The sequence below is a fragment of the Odocoileus virginianus genome, chromosome 25 (genome assembly GCF_023699985.2).
Source record: "Odocoileus virginianus isolate 20LAN1187 ecotype Illinois chromosome 25, Ovbor_1.2, whole genome shotgun sequence".
Taxonomy (NCBI): Eukaryota; Metazoa; Chordata; class Mammalia; order Artiodactyla; family Cervidae; genus Odocoileus; species Odocoileus virginianus.
The window spans coordinates 20,877,496-20,897,017 of record NC_069698.1 but is presented as its reverse complement, the minus strand read 5'-3'; the positions used below and the strand labels follow the sequence as shown (position 1 = coordinate 20,897,017).

The following is a 19,522-nucleotide window of genomic DNA, read 5'->3' as shown; positions in this document are numbered from 1 at the left end:
CCATGCTCTCATGTTATACAAGTCTTCTGCTATTCCTATCCCCCCATCTTTCAAACATTCAGAAGCTTAGAATGCTTCACCATTACTGCATAGAGTCAAAGTCCTAAAATAATCTTTTTAAAAACTGAAAAAAAGAAACATGCAGTTTTCTACACAGAAGTTTATACTTTCCAACATCTTCTCCCTCATTTAACTAGCATTTAGATAGTGCTTATATTACAATGTGTCGGATATCCTTCTAAGCCTTGTATGCAAGATAGCACATTTAGTCTTTGACAATCCTAGAAAATAAGAAGTATTCACATTCTAAAGATGAGGTTAAGAAAATTGCCCAGAGCCAATCTGATATTAGAAAGTTCTCTGAGGTTTGGTGTAAATGATATGTAAGTCCAGGAATTTGTGAACAATATCTTCTACTTGAAAAAATTTCACTGACTTTTCTGCTTCATTTACCACTTTCCTTCTATTTGTGTACAACATAATACAACAGAGTGTCACCCCAATTCTGATTTCATCTGATATTACTGACATCACTCACTGCATCTTAACCACTATGAAACTGGTGTGTGAGCACAGAGAAGGCAAGGTTTGTAATGTAACTCAGTGCAGCACCTAATACAACGCACAACTGAATTACGTGTAGGTCACATAAAGGAATTGATCTGTGTAGTCTTAGGCGTTCCACCTGTCTGTAGGCCATTGGCTGGGGATGAATATATATTTCCAGACTTCCCCAAATCTATTTTCTATCACCTTAAATTTTCACATAATTCAACTGAGCTAATACAGGAAAAACAGCATACTATAGTTTCTGTATTAGTGCAGGCTGTAACAAAATACCAGGGATATATATATATAAATAAACATGTGTGTGTATATATATATATATATATGGCTTCCCAGGTGGCTCAGTGGTAAAGGATCTGCCTTCCAATGCAGGAGATGCAGGAGATGTCAGTTTGATCCCTGTGCCTGGAAGATTCCCTGGAGGAGGAAATGGCAACCTGCTCCAGTATTCTTGCCTGGGATATTTCATGGACAGAGGAGCCCGGTGGGCTATAGTCCATGGGGTCAACAAAAGTAGGACATGACTGAGTGATTGAGCACACATAAACTCCAAAACAAACATAAAATATCAACAAAAGTGGCTTATATTGTGAGATCTATGTGAGAGTTGGACCATAAAGAAAGCTGAGAGCCAAACAATTGATGCTTTTGAACTGTGGTGTTGGAGAAGACTCTTGAGAGCTCCTTGGACTGCAAGGAGATCCAACCACTCAATTCTAAAGGAAATCAGTCCCGAAAATTCATTGGAAGGACTGATAAGCTGAAATTCTAATATTTTGGCCATGTAGTGGGAAGAACTGACTTTTTGGAAAAGACCCTAATGCTGGAAAAGACTGAAGGCAAGAGGAGAAGTGGACAACAGAGGATAAGATGGTTGGATAGCATCACTGACTTGATGGGCATGAATTTGAGCAAGCTCCAGGAGATGATGAAGGACAGGGAGGCCTGATGTAGTGCAGTCTATGGGGTTGCAAAGAGTTGGACATGACTGAGTGAATGAAATGAGCTGAAGTGGCTTTATTGTTCAAGTGACTCATATTCCAGTATTATATTTTGTTTAAATTTATTCTACTCTTCTTTTGTTTAAATTTTGACATTCCGTGGCACTGGTGGTTGTTACTAGGAAACTAGATTTGGTGACTTTTGCATAAGAGGCATTTGCTTCTCCTCACTAACTTATCCTTTTCTGGTCATCCTAGCTTTTCTAACTCTATTTTTCAATATTTAATTAAATTCCAGTCCTGAACTCTGAAATGTAAACAATTTTGTAGTTAGTTTTTATTAGATTTTAGTAAAAAAAGAAACATAAAAATGTCTTTTCAAATACAAAGAGATGAATTAACATGCTTGTTATAGTGTATGTCCTTGAAGATTTATCAGTTTTAAAAATTATAACTGATACTCCAAGTTTGGCTTTGAAAACATTTATTTTACTATATAAAGATGATCATTTTCTTTTAAAAATGGTCTCAGAACCTAATTTTAAAATATTTACATAAATTTTTCATTTCTGTTACTATTTTATTAAAATGAAAAATCATGCATAATAAAATACGTTTTTTAAAATAATTCTAATACTAGGATTAAAATGGGTGCAGTGTTTTTAATTTCTCCTTGCTTGACCTTGGAAACTTAGGTATTCTTTCTTTAGTGTTTTCACTTCTTATTTATAGGAACAAAACATGACAGACTAGACACATGATGGTAGAAAACCCCAGGAAGGATTTTAGAGATATAATGAAATAATTTAGTGCATGCTGTGTGTGCTAAGCCACTTCAGTCATGTCCTGTTCTTTGTGACCCCGTGGACTGTAGCCTGCAAGTTTCTTCTGTCCATGGGATATTCTGGGCAAGAATACTTGAGTGGGTTACCAAGCCCTCCTCCAAGGGATCTTCCCAATCTGGGGATCGAACCAGCATCTCTTAAGTCTCCTGCATCGGCAGACTCCTGCATGGGTTCTTTACCCCTACAGCCACCAAGGGAATCCCCACATAATTTAGTACTTCTCCATTTTATGATTTTTAAATATAACTACACTTTAAGATTATTTTCTACTCTTCTAAATGCCAAAAATTACTAATCACAAATATTGTCATGTAACATGATTCTTTTTGGAATCCTCTATTGAAAGTCCAGTGACCCTAACTGAAAGATTTGATGCTCAGAAAGTTTTTGTTTGTTTTTGGGTTGTTTTAGTTCTACTGCACAGCTTGTGGGATTTTAGTTCCCAACCAAGGATCAAACCAGTGCCCACTGCAGTGGAAGCATGAAGTCCTAACCACTGGACCTCCAGGGTTTTACTCCTCAGAAAGTTTTAATTCCACAATATTCATGTTCTTTGCATTGTCTCAAGTAGAAAAGATTTCTAAAATATTGCCAAATCTACTGGAATTTACTGACTACCATATATATATATATGTATATATATATATATATATGTATATGTATATGTATATAAAACAGGCTAACTCCAGCAAGTCCTAAGGTCAATGCTTGATGATGAATAATGGTCTTTAAAGACACAGGATATTTTTATCTGAATAATGATACACTCTGCAACCTATACAGAAAGTTTAGAAGGTTATACTTCATCTTTTTATTGCTATGACACTAGGAGAGGCATGAGAGAAAGGATGTATGAGAGATTCCCACTGAGACTTAGCCATTTCTGTTACATATTATCTCTGCCTTGCTCAAGTGATATTTATTTGATCCTCAGTCTCAATCACTTGTTTCAGTTGCTAAAAATAGACATTAAGGATAGACTTTTAGTTCAACAGTTATGGGGTAAAAATAAAGAGCATAACCAAAGTGTTAGCTTGAAAAATTACTATTTACAAGTAGACATGCAAAGTAGCAGTCTCTGTAACTATACTAGCTTTGAAATCTTAAAAATCCTAGGACTATATGTTGACTTATTTTGTTTATGAGATGAAGGCTAAAGGTTGGAAGCTTTCTTTCATAGATTATAAAAGTATATGCAGAACACTCATCAGTAGGGTCAAATATATATAAATATTATGTTTTTTCTGCCTTATTTCTATTTATATAAAAGCACTTGAAACCAGTGAAAATATTCAATAATGAACATAATAAATTTTAATTGATCTGAAATGAATTCTAATCTATCAAGTTTTCTTTGTATAAATTGTACAAAAAAGGGGTGAAGGATTACATGTTATCTGAAACTTTACTATGAAAGTGAAGATTTTAAGCAAAAGTGTTTAAAATTAATGAAGTCTTTCACAAAGAGTGATCTACATCTCAGGGCTCTTTCTTCAAACCATTCACTAGGTACAGATGTCATATGATTCATCTGTCAGTTACAAAAATCATTTTTGTAACTACAGTGGTCCACAGCATTACAGCTGACCAGGAATGAACACCAGCCTCAGGAAAGAGAATCCCTCTTCTGAACATGTCAACATTAAGAGTGAAAACAAGAAAAGAAAATGCAATGATATGTAAATAGAATTTCAAAATTCAATCTGCATCCCATGAAAAATGAGTGCAATAAGAGAAATAATACATGCTCACCAAGAAAAATCATTTTCTCAGATATTTAAATAGAATTATTATACTAAAATGAGGAAAATATTGTCAAACTATCACTTTTCCTTGTCAATCATATAAAACTGGTTAAAATATCTACTAAGTAAAAACAGGGTGATATTAAATAGATGGTGTAGATAAACCAAAGTCAGTCAGAACAAAATCCTTTAGGAAGTAACAAGGAAAAATTGTGATAGAAGGTAAAATCATCTAAACAGATAATAAGCTTGGAAGACATGATAAAGCAAAACATAAAATTAGTAAAATGGTTTTTAAAATAGGAAAGAGGGGAAGACATACATACAGCATAAAATATAGAGTCTCTACCAGTGTGTAATTTGATTTTCCAAGAAAGGAAATGGAAAGAACAGTTGTTAATCAAAAATAGAGTAGAAAAAAAAATTCATAAGTCAAAAGCAAATGATCTTAACTGACTTTAATAAAAAAGTATGTTTGCAAGTAAAGCAAAATTCTGACTAAAGACAAACCACAAAATATATTCAGCTAAAATATCCAAATATAGTGGAGCAAAACACAAATATTGCAATAGCAATAATGTGAAAAATGCAGGTCACTTAAAAAAGTCAACAATTTCAGATTTGCCTTGGAGGAGAAGGTGGCAAGACAAATGCAAATGATTTCTGAGTTATTTAGTAGGAAAGGGAGTCAAAACAAATTGTCAAAATACTGACATTGACAATCTGTTTTTCATTATTATTAATTCAAAAAGATAAAAAACAGGGATTCTTTAGCCAGTTCGGTGTTTATTGACAATACAATAATTCTCAGATATTCAAGAATCAAAGATGTTGTCATCATGAAATTTTCTTTTGACAAGATGTGTGCTTCATATGATCAAGGGGTGATAATATGAATATCTTTTTATTTAGATAATAGAAACTGTAAAAGTAACTCTTGATATTGATATAAATAGAGTAAACAATGTCAAACGGAGGATTGTGGCTAGTCTATTTAAATTTTTGATGCATTTCTGAGATCAGCAGAATCAGAATGTAATTGCCATTACTGTTCACAAAGTACTAACTAGTTCAGTAGAAAAATAATATATAAAACTAAGTGAGTTTGATGGTGAGGAAATAAAAATGAAAAATATAACCTTTACAAATGCTAGATATAATGCTTTAGAAAACAGAGTACAAAACCATAAATGGAAGAAAAATAAGGCTTGAATTTAATGAAAAAGTAATAACATTTAAAAATATTAAAATCTTTCAAAATACTGAAAATAATATTTTTAATGAGAAATAGCATTAACAAAATTTAGTAGGTCCTATATCAGAAAACTATACAATTTACTAAAAGACACTAAAAATGTAAATAATTGTAGAGTCATGCCATGATCCTGGAAAATGCACTGTATAAAAGGAAAAATGAAAGTGAAAGTTATGTCCAACTCTTTGCAACTCCATGGACTGTAGCCCACCAGGCTCCCCTGTCCATGAGAGTTTCCAGGCAAGAATAGAGTGGGTTGGCATTTCCTCTCCTCCAGGGGGTCTTCCTGACCTAAAGAGTGAACCTGGGTCTCCTGCATAGCAGGCAGATTCTTTACCAACTGAGTCACCAGGGAAGCCCATATAAAAGAAATCTACCTGTAAATCAGTACAATTCCAATAAGCAATCTGTTGTATTTTTGTTTCTTTCAAAAATATTCTGACCTGAGACTTCTTCTCCAAGACAGCAAAACGATTTTTAAAAAACTACAGTATTAGCATAGGCTTGCATATATATAGATCCCTCACATAAAATAGACAAGAAGATGCAGAAACACACAAAATAGGTAGACATTTAGTTTATGGTAAGTGACAAAAATATTGATGAAAGAAATAATGTGGGATACAGCTGTCTGTCACAGAAGAATTAAAGTCATATTGTATGCTTCAGCCTCAAATCACAGACCAAAATACATTTTAGATAGATTAAAATAAAACAATAAAAGTGTTAGATGATAACAGAAATCCTTATGTGTATAATATTATCATGGCAAAAGCATTTCAAATCAGGATCCACAAGCCAGACATCATAATACAAAACTTCAATAGATTTGATTACCTAAAATTGTAAGATATATCTATGGATGAAAAGACCATAAAATGAAGGTATACTTAAAATGTTCATCTTTCTTATGGAGAGAGCCATTAAAACAGAAATTTTGAATGGAAAAGAGATTTTATAAATAAACAGTACAAAACTATTGCAGTAATGTAGGAAATATACATATTTAGACACATTTATGTTAACTTATAATTTAATAATACTAAATATTTAACACTTCAATATACTAGACAATTTTTTATTTAATTATAGTATGTATGTGTGTGTGCTCAGTATGTGTCTGACCTTTTGTGGCCCCATGAACTGTGCCCCGCCAGGCTCCTCTGTCCATCAGATTGTCCTGGCAAAGATACTGGAGCGGGTTGACATTTCCTTCTCCAGGGGATCTTCCCAACCCAGGGATTGAACCCACATATCTTACGTATTCTGCATTGGCGGGCAAATTGTTTACCACTGTACCTCCTGGAATATCTGCTGCTAATACTGTATGGGAATTCATGTGGTGTTGGTGAAGGATGAATTCACACAATTTTTCTGCAAATGTAATTTGGCAATGTTTATCAAAATTCTTTTAAAATGTTTACATTCTCTGATCCAGCAATACCACTTCTCAGAGCTTACCTTCAGGAAAGAAGACAAGTACAGATGCACTAGCAAGAGTGATTTTTCAGCTCCCCAAAAGGTGCTCAGTTCTGAGAGATATTCAGCAAATAAAAGGGACCTAATTTATGACTATTTGTATTTGAGCAGGAGGTGGAATTTGAAACTAATTCTGATGTATCTAAGCTAGGAATAGGGTATTCAGAGGCATGGCAGATTTATTTTTTGCTCCTGTATAATAGAAAGCTAAATTAACAAACAGCTGTTGTAAGAATTTTACTTTTTTTTAATGTTCAGTGTTTGAAAATAAAGCTTTTCCTTTTCCCCTCAAGCAGTCTGATGATGCCTGTATTATTCGTTGGGCAACAATTTTCTTCCAGGTGGAGATTCAGTGACTTATGGCCTGACTTATTTTTGTGGTTCTCTTATTTTCAACTTGTACCTCCTGCTATCACTCTGGATGGTTACATGTGGGAGACTTTTATTCGCTGGGCCTTCTTTCACCTATCTAGAACACAAATCGTATGGTTAACATGCAACTGCCAGTGAAGTTGGTAAATGTCTAGCTCTGTACACTGAAAAATGAAGGAAGCAGATTTGTTATCAGCTGGAAATCTCTGCCCATAATAGCCTTCTGATCACCAAATATTTTTTACCTTCTTTTTCTCACATAAACCATTGCCCTACCCTGTCCAAGAGATAACCTAGAGTCCCATCAAACTAGCGTACCCAATTCAATGATCAAGGTCCTCAAATATGCACAATTATTTTCATCATCTCCGGATGCATTAGCTCAGGGATAAATGAACCAAAACACATTTCAGTGCTCTTTTCCACCCCATGCACAAAATACAGTGATAGAAAGAGTCAGGAATGTGCTGAGTTTACTCACTCAGTTGTGTCTGACTGCAACCCCATGGACTGTAGCCCACCAGGCTCCTCTGTCCATGGGGATTCTCCAGGCAAGAATACTGGAGTGGGTTGCCACGCCCTCCTCCAGGGGATCTTCCCGACCCAGGGATCAAACAGGGGATTCCTGCATTGTAGGTGAATTCTTTACCAGCTGAGCTACCAGGAAAGCTCCAGGAAAAACCTCCTAAATATAAATGTTCTCTTTTGGAAATAAGGAACAATGAGAAACACCGAGTAGTCACTGATCCATAATAATTGTGGAAATATTTCAGACTGGCATGAAAAGTTCCCTTTGCCTTGGCAACAGTTATAGTCCCTAAAGAAACTAGCTTCTCTTCTGATCATTCTTTTTGCCTTCTTCCAAGTCTATCACACACAAGTTCAGCCTTGTCAGTCATGCTGTGTGGCCACACTGGAAGTGGGTGTTTGGTCATATGCTCTCATGGGGACTACACAAGTCTTATAGGCCACTTCGTGTTTTCACCACATTTGGGAGTCTAGAAGTTTTTGATGTTTCAATTATCAGACTTTTCTTTCTTTTTTATTTCTTTTCTAAGTATGTGCTTCTTTGGCACAGTAGTTCCATTAAAAACAAAATAGACTCCTAATCTATTTCTCAGATTCTTGTACCTGTAACCATATTTCAAGACTTTTTGAAAATGGAATTGCCAGACTTTATTTATTTCTTTCCTATCTCCCTCTGAAACTCTCTTTTAGATTTTAGACTGTACACAGCTCTCATGAAGCTATGCACACAATGGACCCTGGATGGTAGGCAGTATACTCAATCTGACTTTTGCAACAGAGCTGAGCCTTAGTATATTTTGTTGCTCAAAACTTCATTTAGTTTTATCTCTTATTATGCAACTTTTATAAATAGTTGATTTTCCAAACTTTTAAGCACTCACATCTGAGCTTCCTTTGATCTTTTTATTTCTGCTTAAAAACTGGCCATACTCTACTAGGCTCAGCTCTTTCCTATAATATCCTAACAAAAGCAGAACATAAAAGTATATCAATAATCTAATCTTTCCAACCATTTCCCTTAAAGCTATGAGTGCAACAGACATTTAACCCTCAATGTTGAGTATTCATCTTCCTCCTTCAATCGATAATACAACACAGCTTATAACACCCTCCTCTCCTTAAAAAATGATCTTTCCTTTAATCAATTACTGTTTGCACATCAGGATCTCTTCCTATCCCACTTTTCTCTCCTTCTCAATCTACTCTGCTGGAAGCAACTTCTGTCAGACTTTAAATATGGGAACTTTTCAGGTCTCAATTTTCAGACTTTTTCTCCTCTCTATCTAGACTCTCTCCCTTAGAGAGTTCATCAGTTTCCTCAGCTTTAAATAACATTTGTATAATGTATTTGTATAAAATAATAATATTTGTATAATTTGTATAGTATTTATATTTGTATAATTGTTATAATCTCTAATCCCAGCCTTTCCTATGCATAATTGGATTTTTAAATGATATAGTTGTGTTTGTCACATTTAAAAATACACACACTTTCAGGTGGAGAGGAGGAGAAAGAAAAGGCATATAACTATAGAAAATCATATATGTGTACTTGTTTACTGTCTCTCCCTTAAAATGTAAACTCAGTGTCAATGGTAATTTATGCGTCAAATTTTATATGCTCAATATCTGTTGACTAGATGATTGGTGTAATACAGGCTTAAAAAAACTTTTTTAACGTGCTACTTTCCAAAACAACTCATTCTCACGCAGATATGTACTGCATGTCTAAAATCACACTAACTAAAACAATATTTTTTCTCTTTTTTCAAGATCCCAATGCTCTGGCTGGCCAGACTGGCCCTGATCATGCTCTAATAGGAGGAATTGTGGCTGTAGTTGTATTTGTCACTCTATGTTCTATATTTTTGCTTGGACGATATCTGGCAAGACATAAAGGTAGGTTATATATAATAAGGCATTCTTAAATTTGGCAAAAAAAATTCTAAAGACCAGCTTCATCCTGAAATCTTATTCTCTATGTCTATGCGCGCGTGTGTTTTGTGTGATAAGTGTTGAAACAGAGAGATCTGAATACTAAGTTATTTCAGAGAATTCTTAACTATTTTACTCAACATTAAAGTTGGATTGGCTTAGCAAAATAATACTTGGCCAATAGCAAGAAGTCACAGAGTGAATCATTGGTTCAGGAAAAAAAAAAAAAATATATATATATATATATATACATACACATATATATATACATGGGAGTTGTTTGTAGTATATCTTTAGGACTGAAATTCAACTCTAATAGTAATCATTTGGTAATACTTCTGTTTGTAAGTTTATGGACACATATGTGGTATATTAATGAGGAAAATATGTGATTTTTTTGCAATGGGTTAGGTAGAAAGTATTGGTATAATCTACTTTTAAATGGAGTTACCAAAATGTGTGTTGACACATTTGATGTGATCATTATCAACATCTGAACGAAGGGCCCTGATTGCTACAGCTGAGTGGATCACATGGTCTGTAGCCATCATTAAATAAATCAAAGTACTCATTACCCATGCCAGTTTGGCAGTTGCCTCTAGTTAACCTGGACACAGCTCCATCTGCAACATACACCTGAAAACCGGAAGAAAGTGTACAGCTTTAGAAGAGTGAACTGTATGGTTTCTTACACCTCAGAATATGTTTCAACATGTAAGAAATCTGGTGTAAGTTTCTTCCTAAATGAATGTGACTTCAATACTGGCTATTTTACCACTCTGACATAACTAACATGGTTTTCTTCCAACACCCACAGGAACATATTTAACAAATGAAGCTAAAGGAGCGGAAGATGCCCCAGATGCTGACACAGCCATTATCAATGCTGAGGGCAGCCAAGTCAATGCTGAAGAAAAAAAAGAATATTTCATTTAAAATGCAGGCCAAGATTCTGAATTTTATGTACCAGGCTGGCTGCTGGAGAAAACTGGCTATCATCTTTCAGAATTCATTTCTACCATCTTCTGCTACCTTTATTAACTTCCATATTGTACTGCTATCTGTAGCCAGTGTATGCCAACAATCAGCTGTCGAAAGCATCATTCTTTAATTACAGTACCATCCATAATGCAGGACATTTATTACCGCCTAAATTCCACACCATGCTCTTTTAACATACAGTGCTTGAATATACAGCCTTAACAATGTTAATCATCTCCTTGGATCATGATATTGAATTGTTTTTGTACATTGAAAAAAAAAAAGTATGCGGAGCTTCCCCCACCCCCTCATTTTTGGCTCCCTTTAAATCAAAGTTCTTGTAAACCTACCACTGGACAGCTTTCACAAGGAACAGGATTAGGTAAAGACATAACATGCTTAAGTTCAATTCAGATGTGAGAGGTTTATGATGTTTTCTACATGTCTATCTTCAAAGACATGTTTTGGAAGCATATGCCCTAAAAAACACAAACTGAAATAAACTACTGTAGAATAGATTCTGGAATATTTGAGATTATACTGATAAAGCTGTATCAATTTGCTATTTAAAAATATAGTATTTGATACAGGAGCCATGAATATGGATTACAGTCATGACATGCTGTCTTATATAATTATATAGATCCTACCATTTAGCTTCATCTACCAATAAATTGTTACAAATATTTTACCATTTTGGGAATCACAAAGACTTCATTCATTTCTCTAATTTGATTCTGTAATTTATTTGCTCCATAAAGACTCACCTGCCTAAACAAAATTGAAATATCCATAGGGCACAATTTTGAAACATTTTAGTATCTGTATATAGTGCATATAATAAATCCAATTAAACATTATTTGATACATATTTAACTTTTTTGGCTGTAGGTAATCAGTCATGAGTAAGCATTTTCTAATGTCCATTATATCCCTTTAGATATTACTTAAACCAATATTATAAGTAGATAACATGTATTAGTATTTTTGTCTGTATGTCCTAGCACTGTTCAACAACAAATTTTTCTAGTTCTTGTTAATTTTTGTTATACAATGGAAGCACAATGTTATAAGGAAAGGTAATTTTAAGCTAACAACCAGTGCACAGCCTCAGGTTTTAAATTACAACCACAGTTGAATAATAATCTAAAATAAACTCTTAGTTTGCTAAAAATTTACAAATTTTAATTTGGCAGTTCCAGAGCTGCTTACCTATGTTGGTTTGCCAAAAAGAAGTGTTTGAGATATGTTTTCTGTATAAATGAACTAATTCTTTATATTAAATTCCTGTCTATGCATTTTGTGAGGTATAAACATATGAAACAGTGAGTGATAGAGAATTTCTGCCATAATTTTAACTCCAAGGTGAAAGTCTCTTTCTCTGGATTATTTCTAAAATTTTGATGTATTTAACCATTAAGAAATGCTGTATTCTTAAATATGACACAGAGTCAATCTGAAGTCATATTATTTCTCCTAGTAAAAGACAATAATGCTAGATTAGTTGTCATTAGATCTATTGATACTCTATGCTAAAGATTAAAAATCCAGTTAGATAAAAATTATTTTCCCATTGACAAGAATTGCACCTTTAGGAAGAAAAAGAATATGACAATATGGTAGCTATACTTGTGATGTCTGAAAGCATGATGGCCTATGGTTTTAAGAATAATATCTTGGAATTTATTTTTGGGAAATGAGAATGGTTGAGTATGACATCATGTATTAATATCAAATGAAAGACAAGGGTGCTGTATCTTAGATTATTTATCAGAAAAGTATAAATCTTTTAAGGACAACGTTAGACTTTTAATTTTTTTGTTTGTTGAAGCATTTATCTTGTTGATTTCTTACAAAAGAAAAAGGACGATGTCAGTCAAGCAGCACTTTTTCAGAATATACAGAACATAAATAATATGATGTGGTTGAGTGTTAACATAATAAATCATATACAGTATGACAATTTTAAGGAAATAAGTCTGCATTGATGTGATTGCATGCTTGTTTTTACAGTTCACTCCATACCATCTGTGGAAAAAATGCAATAATATGTTAATATAGTATGGTAGTTTGAGAGAATCCGGTAGGTGCTACTAGACACATTGAAACTAGAATAGGTTTATAAACTGTTCATATCTTTCAATGCATAATCTTTAGAAAGACTCCACAAAGCAAAATTCATTCTGTTAGTACAAAATGGAAAGGTTCTTATTACAGGAGTAAGTTGTATAAACTGCATCATCAATTACTATTTAAAGCCTAATTTCAGGATGCATTTACAAAATTGCTACTCTCCATCGATGCTGTATTTACATCCCTCTTCATTTCATCTGTATTCTACTTGGCTCCAACTGCTAAACTGTTGCCTAAATAACTCAATCATTATTTATAGCACTATAAAATTAGAAATCCAAGATTGGTTACAATTCAAGACTTTTGACTCTTTTAACCCTTGACAGTAATATAAAAACTCATTGGAAGCCTGTAAAAGAAACTAACTGGTGTATTATGATTTGTGAGCTCTAATCAAATATTTTGACAGCTAAAATAGATATGAATTAGATATCATTTCAGTTACTGAAAGTAAATAGCAATGGAGTTATATTTTCCTATCTTAAACAAATTTATTTGATTTCCACCAATGAAAGAAATTGTAAAAATTCTGTTCATTTCTATAAAAATCAGAAAAAATGAAATAAATATATAAATGAACCATTTCAATTGCCATGACTGAAATGTGCACATTTTATGCCCAGAGAGCCAAATTCGGTCATTACTTAGTGGGCACCATAGCCACAGAACATAATGAAAGCAGTGCGCACAGACACACCCCCCAGTAGAATATGGAACATTATTCTTTACCCAAAGTAGCTATTCTCTGCCAGCGTACTGTTTACAGTGTAAATTGTCCTCCATCAAAAAAGTGTAAACAGCATTCTTTTTTTTTTTTTTTGGTTTCCATATTTGAATGTCCTAGATAAAACAATTATCAAAATTAGGGAGAAAAGGAAAGTTTGTGAGTGAAAGAGCAAAGATAGAGAGCATGAACATAGTCGTGTGTGTGTGTGTGTGTGTGTGTGTGTGAGTGTGTATGAGAGAGAGAAAGAGATTTCAACTTGTTTTCTTTTACCAGAGAATCCAAGAAGCAGTTTAAGGAACCTGATATTGAAGTTTAATCTAGAAACTGGATGATCTCATGTTGATACAAGATGTTTAATCTTGCATTGAAACCCCACAATTAAAGAAACAAATAGAGAAAGAAAACTAACTTTCCTAAATATGGCAAAGAAGCTAACACCTCATTTATTTTTATTTCTTTGTAAAAATATAAATATCTCAATTAAAAGGACAGGCTCACTTGTAATTATGTACTCATGATTGTAATGACATTGAGATTCCATATAGGCCCATGTACAGCAGCTGTTTGGTGGTGATGGTTCTTCCATGTAACATAGCAGTTATCGTGTAATTTAGTGCCACTTATTGCAAAGTGTTACCAAGGGGAACATCTAAAAGACTTTTTTGGATATAAGGATAATTGAATTATAAGTATGAAATTTCATGTTCCTTTTTTTAAATGTGGAGAAACTGCAGAACCTCATGTCTTACTGCAAATTCCCCATCACATGGCTAATGACTTAGCGCCCTCTAAAAATGCCCACTGCAATCCCCCTTTGCACATGGTGGTCTGTGATGAATATACAAAACAAAGCAAACAGAACACAACTGGCAACTACAGAAGAGGAAATAAAACACCTAATGAGAAATAGGGAGTAATGCTTTTTATTAAGTGGCACAAAAGACACACAAAAACTATGCAAATATAGGTAACTACCGTGTACGTACATGTAAGTATCTTGTACTGGCTGTGTATGGATGTTGGAAACCCATGTAATTATAATATGCATTTTGAATATTGGGAAAGAGGAAATCTTAGTGTAGATAATAGAACTTGTTTTGAAATATACACTGGCAATATTGAAATACACTCAGTGCAATATCTGCAATTCTATTGCTGGATACTTCATGCAAAGGGATTTTAAAGAACTCTTCAACAAGATCTAAGAGGTTGCTAATCTTCACCTCCCACATATTAAACCATTAGTTAAAAATACAACTGACATAACAACACATTAAGCTTTTCTTGCTTAATCATTAACATTACACAATACAATTATCTGGCCTAGCTTTTAGTGTTCCTGGAGAGAAAGACATAACCTGAGTTTTCAACTTCGATTCAGAGCTAATTGAATTTGGAGTTCTTATACTTTCTTTGAAGTGTATGTATGTTTTAATGGGTTGTGGAACTTTTATTACAAGGACAAATCTACTCAAAAAACATATGTTACCTTTAATAGTTAGAGTCACTATAGTTTAATGGAAATTTCTTATGATAATTTTATTCTTCAATTCATTTTTCTCTTTCTCTCTCTATTTCAATCCAAACATGCCCTTTGCACTTCACTTATACCCTTCCAAAGGCAATGGATTGAAGGTAGCAAGATTATAAAGAGAGCTAAAGGGGACAACATGTAAAAATGGGTTCTAAACTCATCAGCATTTTTATGTATTGAGATTATTAATATTGAATGCAATATTATTGGATAGAGCTGGTAAGTTCTCTGCCATGCATACTTACAATAATCCTTCTACCTCTCACTTTTAACATGGGCTATGATACTTCGATATAAATAGAAGAAATAATTATTTACAAGATATCCCAGGAAGCACTCTTTTGGGACTATCCTAACAGTCCACTCCCCACCCCCTGGGACATCTCAAAAGCCAACTTTACTTTTAGTGTAACTCAGTGGTGTATGGATCTGCATTTGTTTTCCTTTTTCTGTCATTAACTTTTCCTATAGGCAAACTATAATAACTTTAAAAGGATAGTTCCTCTCATTCCTATTTACTATTTCAATGTGATATAATTGTGCTGATTAAAAAAATTAAATGGCAACACTTTGCAATCCAACTTGACATTTCATTTACTGTTTAGAATGAAACAATTTCTTATAAATTAATACTATGCTTTTAAGTAAAAATCATATATGTATTTTTATTTTCCCAAGAAGTGTTATTCTGTAAGATAAATATTTAAGTATTTAAATCTGCCTCATTATTAACAAATAATCCCAGAATGAGTGCAAAGTATTGCCACAAAGACCCACTTTATTTTGCCTGCATAGAAACAGTATGAATTCTTCAAATCATATAATTTAATGATTCTAAAAGGAAATGGCTTTTAAAAGCAGATTTTTCTTTAGGAAAAAAAATGATACAAAAATTATCTCAAAGTATGATGCTTAAAGTAAGATTTTTCTATGTTATGTGGTTATGTTATAGATAATATTTGCTGTATTTTCTACCATCATATATATATATATGTATGTACATGTATATGTACATATATATATATATATATATTTCACAAGAAATGTATGGTTATTTTGGAGAGAATGGGCCCAAATGTGAAAACGATGTAAAGCAAAACCACTATTTTCCCCTATGAATATACTGTATATTTCAAAAGAAGAAACTTAAAAGATATTTGAAGATTGCAGGGGCAAAAGAAAAACCTACCAGGGCTCAGCACTTAAGCACTTTTCCCACATCCAGGGTCGGAACAGCAGTGATTCCTTCATGAACTTTTAAGTGCGGTATGAAATGCCACATTACACTTCTCTTACACACAGTACTGTCAAACCTCAAATGTTTTCTTTCTTCAGATACTTTTCCTTGTACATGAAACTAGTAGACACTTTCTCTTTATATTTGCTGATGGTGAAAGTTATATGCAATAAAATATTTGATGGTTGAAAGTAGTATTCACCAGTTGGTTAAAAAAACTATGAAATGTAAACTGAATTGTTATCTCTTTATCCTTTTTGCTTTTCTCTGTGTTTCTAATGTATGGAATGAGTCTCATAAATAGAAAAATAAGTTAGAAAATTTTCAAAACTAGTTCTCGTTCTCCTAACAAGTGTATAAAACTAATCTCTTGATGAATTTATTTAACTGTACCTACTGTACTTGTAGATTCAATGATGGAGTTAAGTAGTAACCCAAGAGTTTATGAGTTCGCAATTACTGACATGTTTATTTTCATATTCTGTTCACATCAATATTTGTGAATTGTTTGTTTAGCTTTTCATTCAACCAAAAAATATTCCCTCAACAAAGCTCCATTTTTATCATAAATATTTCAACATAACTAACATCAGAACAAGTCTGCCATGTTAAAAAGAATTTAAAGACTTATCTCTGAAAATGGTACCCAGAAACGCGGGTGTTCCCGGTAACGTAGCTTCAAAAATAAAATGTTCTATTTATGTGACATGAAATTCATAGCTTTTGGAAGGGTATATTTATGACAGCATAAAAATAAATTCTGTGCTATAAAGAAGATGCACTGAAATAAAACATATTGCACAGAAGATAGAGAAACACAATTATTGAATCTACTGTTATCATTAACATTTTCAAAAACCAAAATGCATATTGTAATATTAGGTACATGACACTTGCATGTTGATATGCCTATATACTTACAAGTATTTAAAGTGTACTCAGTGGCGCTTAAAACATGTCATGTACTACTTTTATAAACATTCTTACAGGGTTCCCATTTGCACCTCATCTTTCAGTAAAGTCTTGTCAGAAAAAAACTGTCTAATACATATGGAAAAATAAAATTTGAATTTTAGTTATCTGTTGGACATTACTGAATTGTCTATTCATTTAGTTCATTTTCTTAGGCTTGTTAACAGAAAGGTGGAAATTTCTTTTCTCCCACTGACAGATTATAAAATATACCACAAAACACATTCCTTTTTGCCAAGACATTATTTTGCATACCTTTTTTCAACTACATACGTTATCCATTCATTTTATACTTCTTCAGTGATGCCCATTTTGTTTGTAAGTTTCTAAATGGAAGTTTTAAAAAGTTAAGCAGTAGTCAAATAAATGTTATATTATTTGTACAACATATAATTGTTACTCTTTGGAATGTGTGAACCTTGTAACATGCTGACTAAGGGTTAAAAAAATGTTGCCGACTTAAGGAAATTTGCTTGAGATTGCCAAAATTCCAATATTCTGTAAAGATAATTTTACAATCACTTCCATGTGTTTACTAATGTTGACTAGGAACAGAAGCAAAAATACTTACACCCTTTTAATTTTCACACTCTAACCAGTATTATATATTTCAACTACCTAAGATAATGCAATTAATAGCATATTCATCCTAAGCTTATGCCAATAAGAATTTGAGATAAGCTTTTAAATTTATGGAGGATTTTCTTTGTGTCTTTGGAAGTTCACTTACCATAAGGTATTTTATAATCTACTTTAAATAACAGATTTTGTTATACAGGGTAAGCCAAAGGCTGTACAAGAATTAGTGTCTGGGTCTGATATTTGTGTTAGACCATGAAATATTCCATTAAAATTTATCTGTAAATACAAGGCAAGATTTTGTATCTGGTTTATTTTATGAAATAACATTTCCTTATTTTAATTAATTTATCCTAGCAAAAGAAGCCCTGTGATACATGTTAGCAAATTTGATACTGTGTGTAAAAGCAGGTTCAGCACCACAAGAAAATGACATCTGAAATAGTACATTCATAGACGCAATTCTTTATTTCTTTTAAAGTTACCCAAAATGCCCACTTTTCTTCAGCTCTACCACCAAATGCATATATGACATCCACATTTCCAGATAAATCAATTCCATGTTTTCATTATAGCAAGTGTTATTTCAGTCAAAATATTCTTTGGTATTCTTTAAATCAAGGGAAGATACTGATACACTTTAATTAGTAATTACATGGCAGTTTTAGGCTTTGAGAGGGATTTTCATAACGTGATAATCCCCAGATGATGCTAAAAATAAGTGTACATTCTATTAAAACAAGAATTTCCAGGAAATAGTTTTAAAAGATTTTCAAACCATACTGTTTTGTGAAATTTAATAATTAAATTTTCCTTCCAAGTAATGACCACTTTTTTTGCTTTGGCATTGCTATGTTGGAGAAGAAGTGGGAAAATTCTAATCAAAAAAGTAATTATAAAAGGTCTTATGATTTAATCAAACTAAAAAACAAGTAGCCTATTTTTTAATCGTTGTTCATAGTCTCAAATTCAATAGGTATTTCTATGGAAGTTTTCTATTTGACTTTTTAATAGGTCTGATTAATATTAAATCTTTACTATGCTAGAAAATGTAGGAAATTAACTCATCTTCTGAAGAATGTCTGTAAGAAAGACCAGAGTCAATATATTATTTAAAAAACCTTAAAACATGTGCCTTGTATATACTTTTAATACTTTAATTCATTTTGTTTTTAGTAAACTGGATTCTTACACAGTTGGAGGGTGCATATATTATGACACATGGAAGATTTAGGGAGTACATATTCAGGTAGATTCGAGTTGGTATACAATAATAATGTAGTGTGGGTTTTTTTAAACTAATATGGTATTTCTGGAAAGCAACATAATATTCCTGGAATGTGGTAATCACTCACTCTATTATTTGAAAATATATTTAGTAAAATGGGTGTAACATGAATATGTGAGAGTATATCAGGAAATTAATTTATTTCAATGTGTTGGGAGAAAAAATAATTAGAAGTCACCTGGAAAATTCCTAAAGGTAAGGTTTGTGCATTTGGCAATATTACCAAATGAGAACATGCCCTAATACCCTTCTGCCAGAGATCAGAGAAATTTCCTAAAATGGGATCACAAAGGGTCAGCAATCTCACCAACTCCTCAGCTCAATGACAAGGTGTTTTGGAGATCTAAGGACTCCTATTTTAACTACATAATCCACCAATGACATCTTCCTTTGCTTCAAAGCTT

General features: G+C 33.0%; 1 protein-coding gene across 3 annotated transcripts in view; it reads left to right on the top strand.

The window, feature by feature from the left end:
- Positions 1–18,126, top strand: part of CADM2 (cell adhesion molecule 2) — a 1,205,421-nt gene extending 1,187,295 nt beyond the window's left edge. For all 3 annotated transcript variants that reach the window (XM_070455054.1, XM_070455053.1, XM_070455055.1), the window contains 2 exons: positions 9,506–9,631; positions 10,485–18,126. In XM_070455054.1, coding sequence (XP_070311155.1) covers positions 9,506–9,631; positions 10,485–10,603 — 245 coding nt within the window. In that variant the 3' untranslated portion in view covers positions 10,604–18,126. The remainder of the gene's footprint in view (positions 1–9,505; positions 9,632–10,484) is intronic.
- Positions 18,127–19,522: the final 1,396 nt, after the last annotated feature.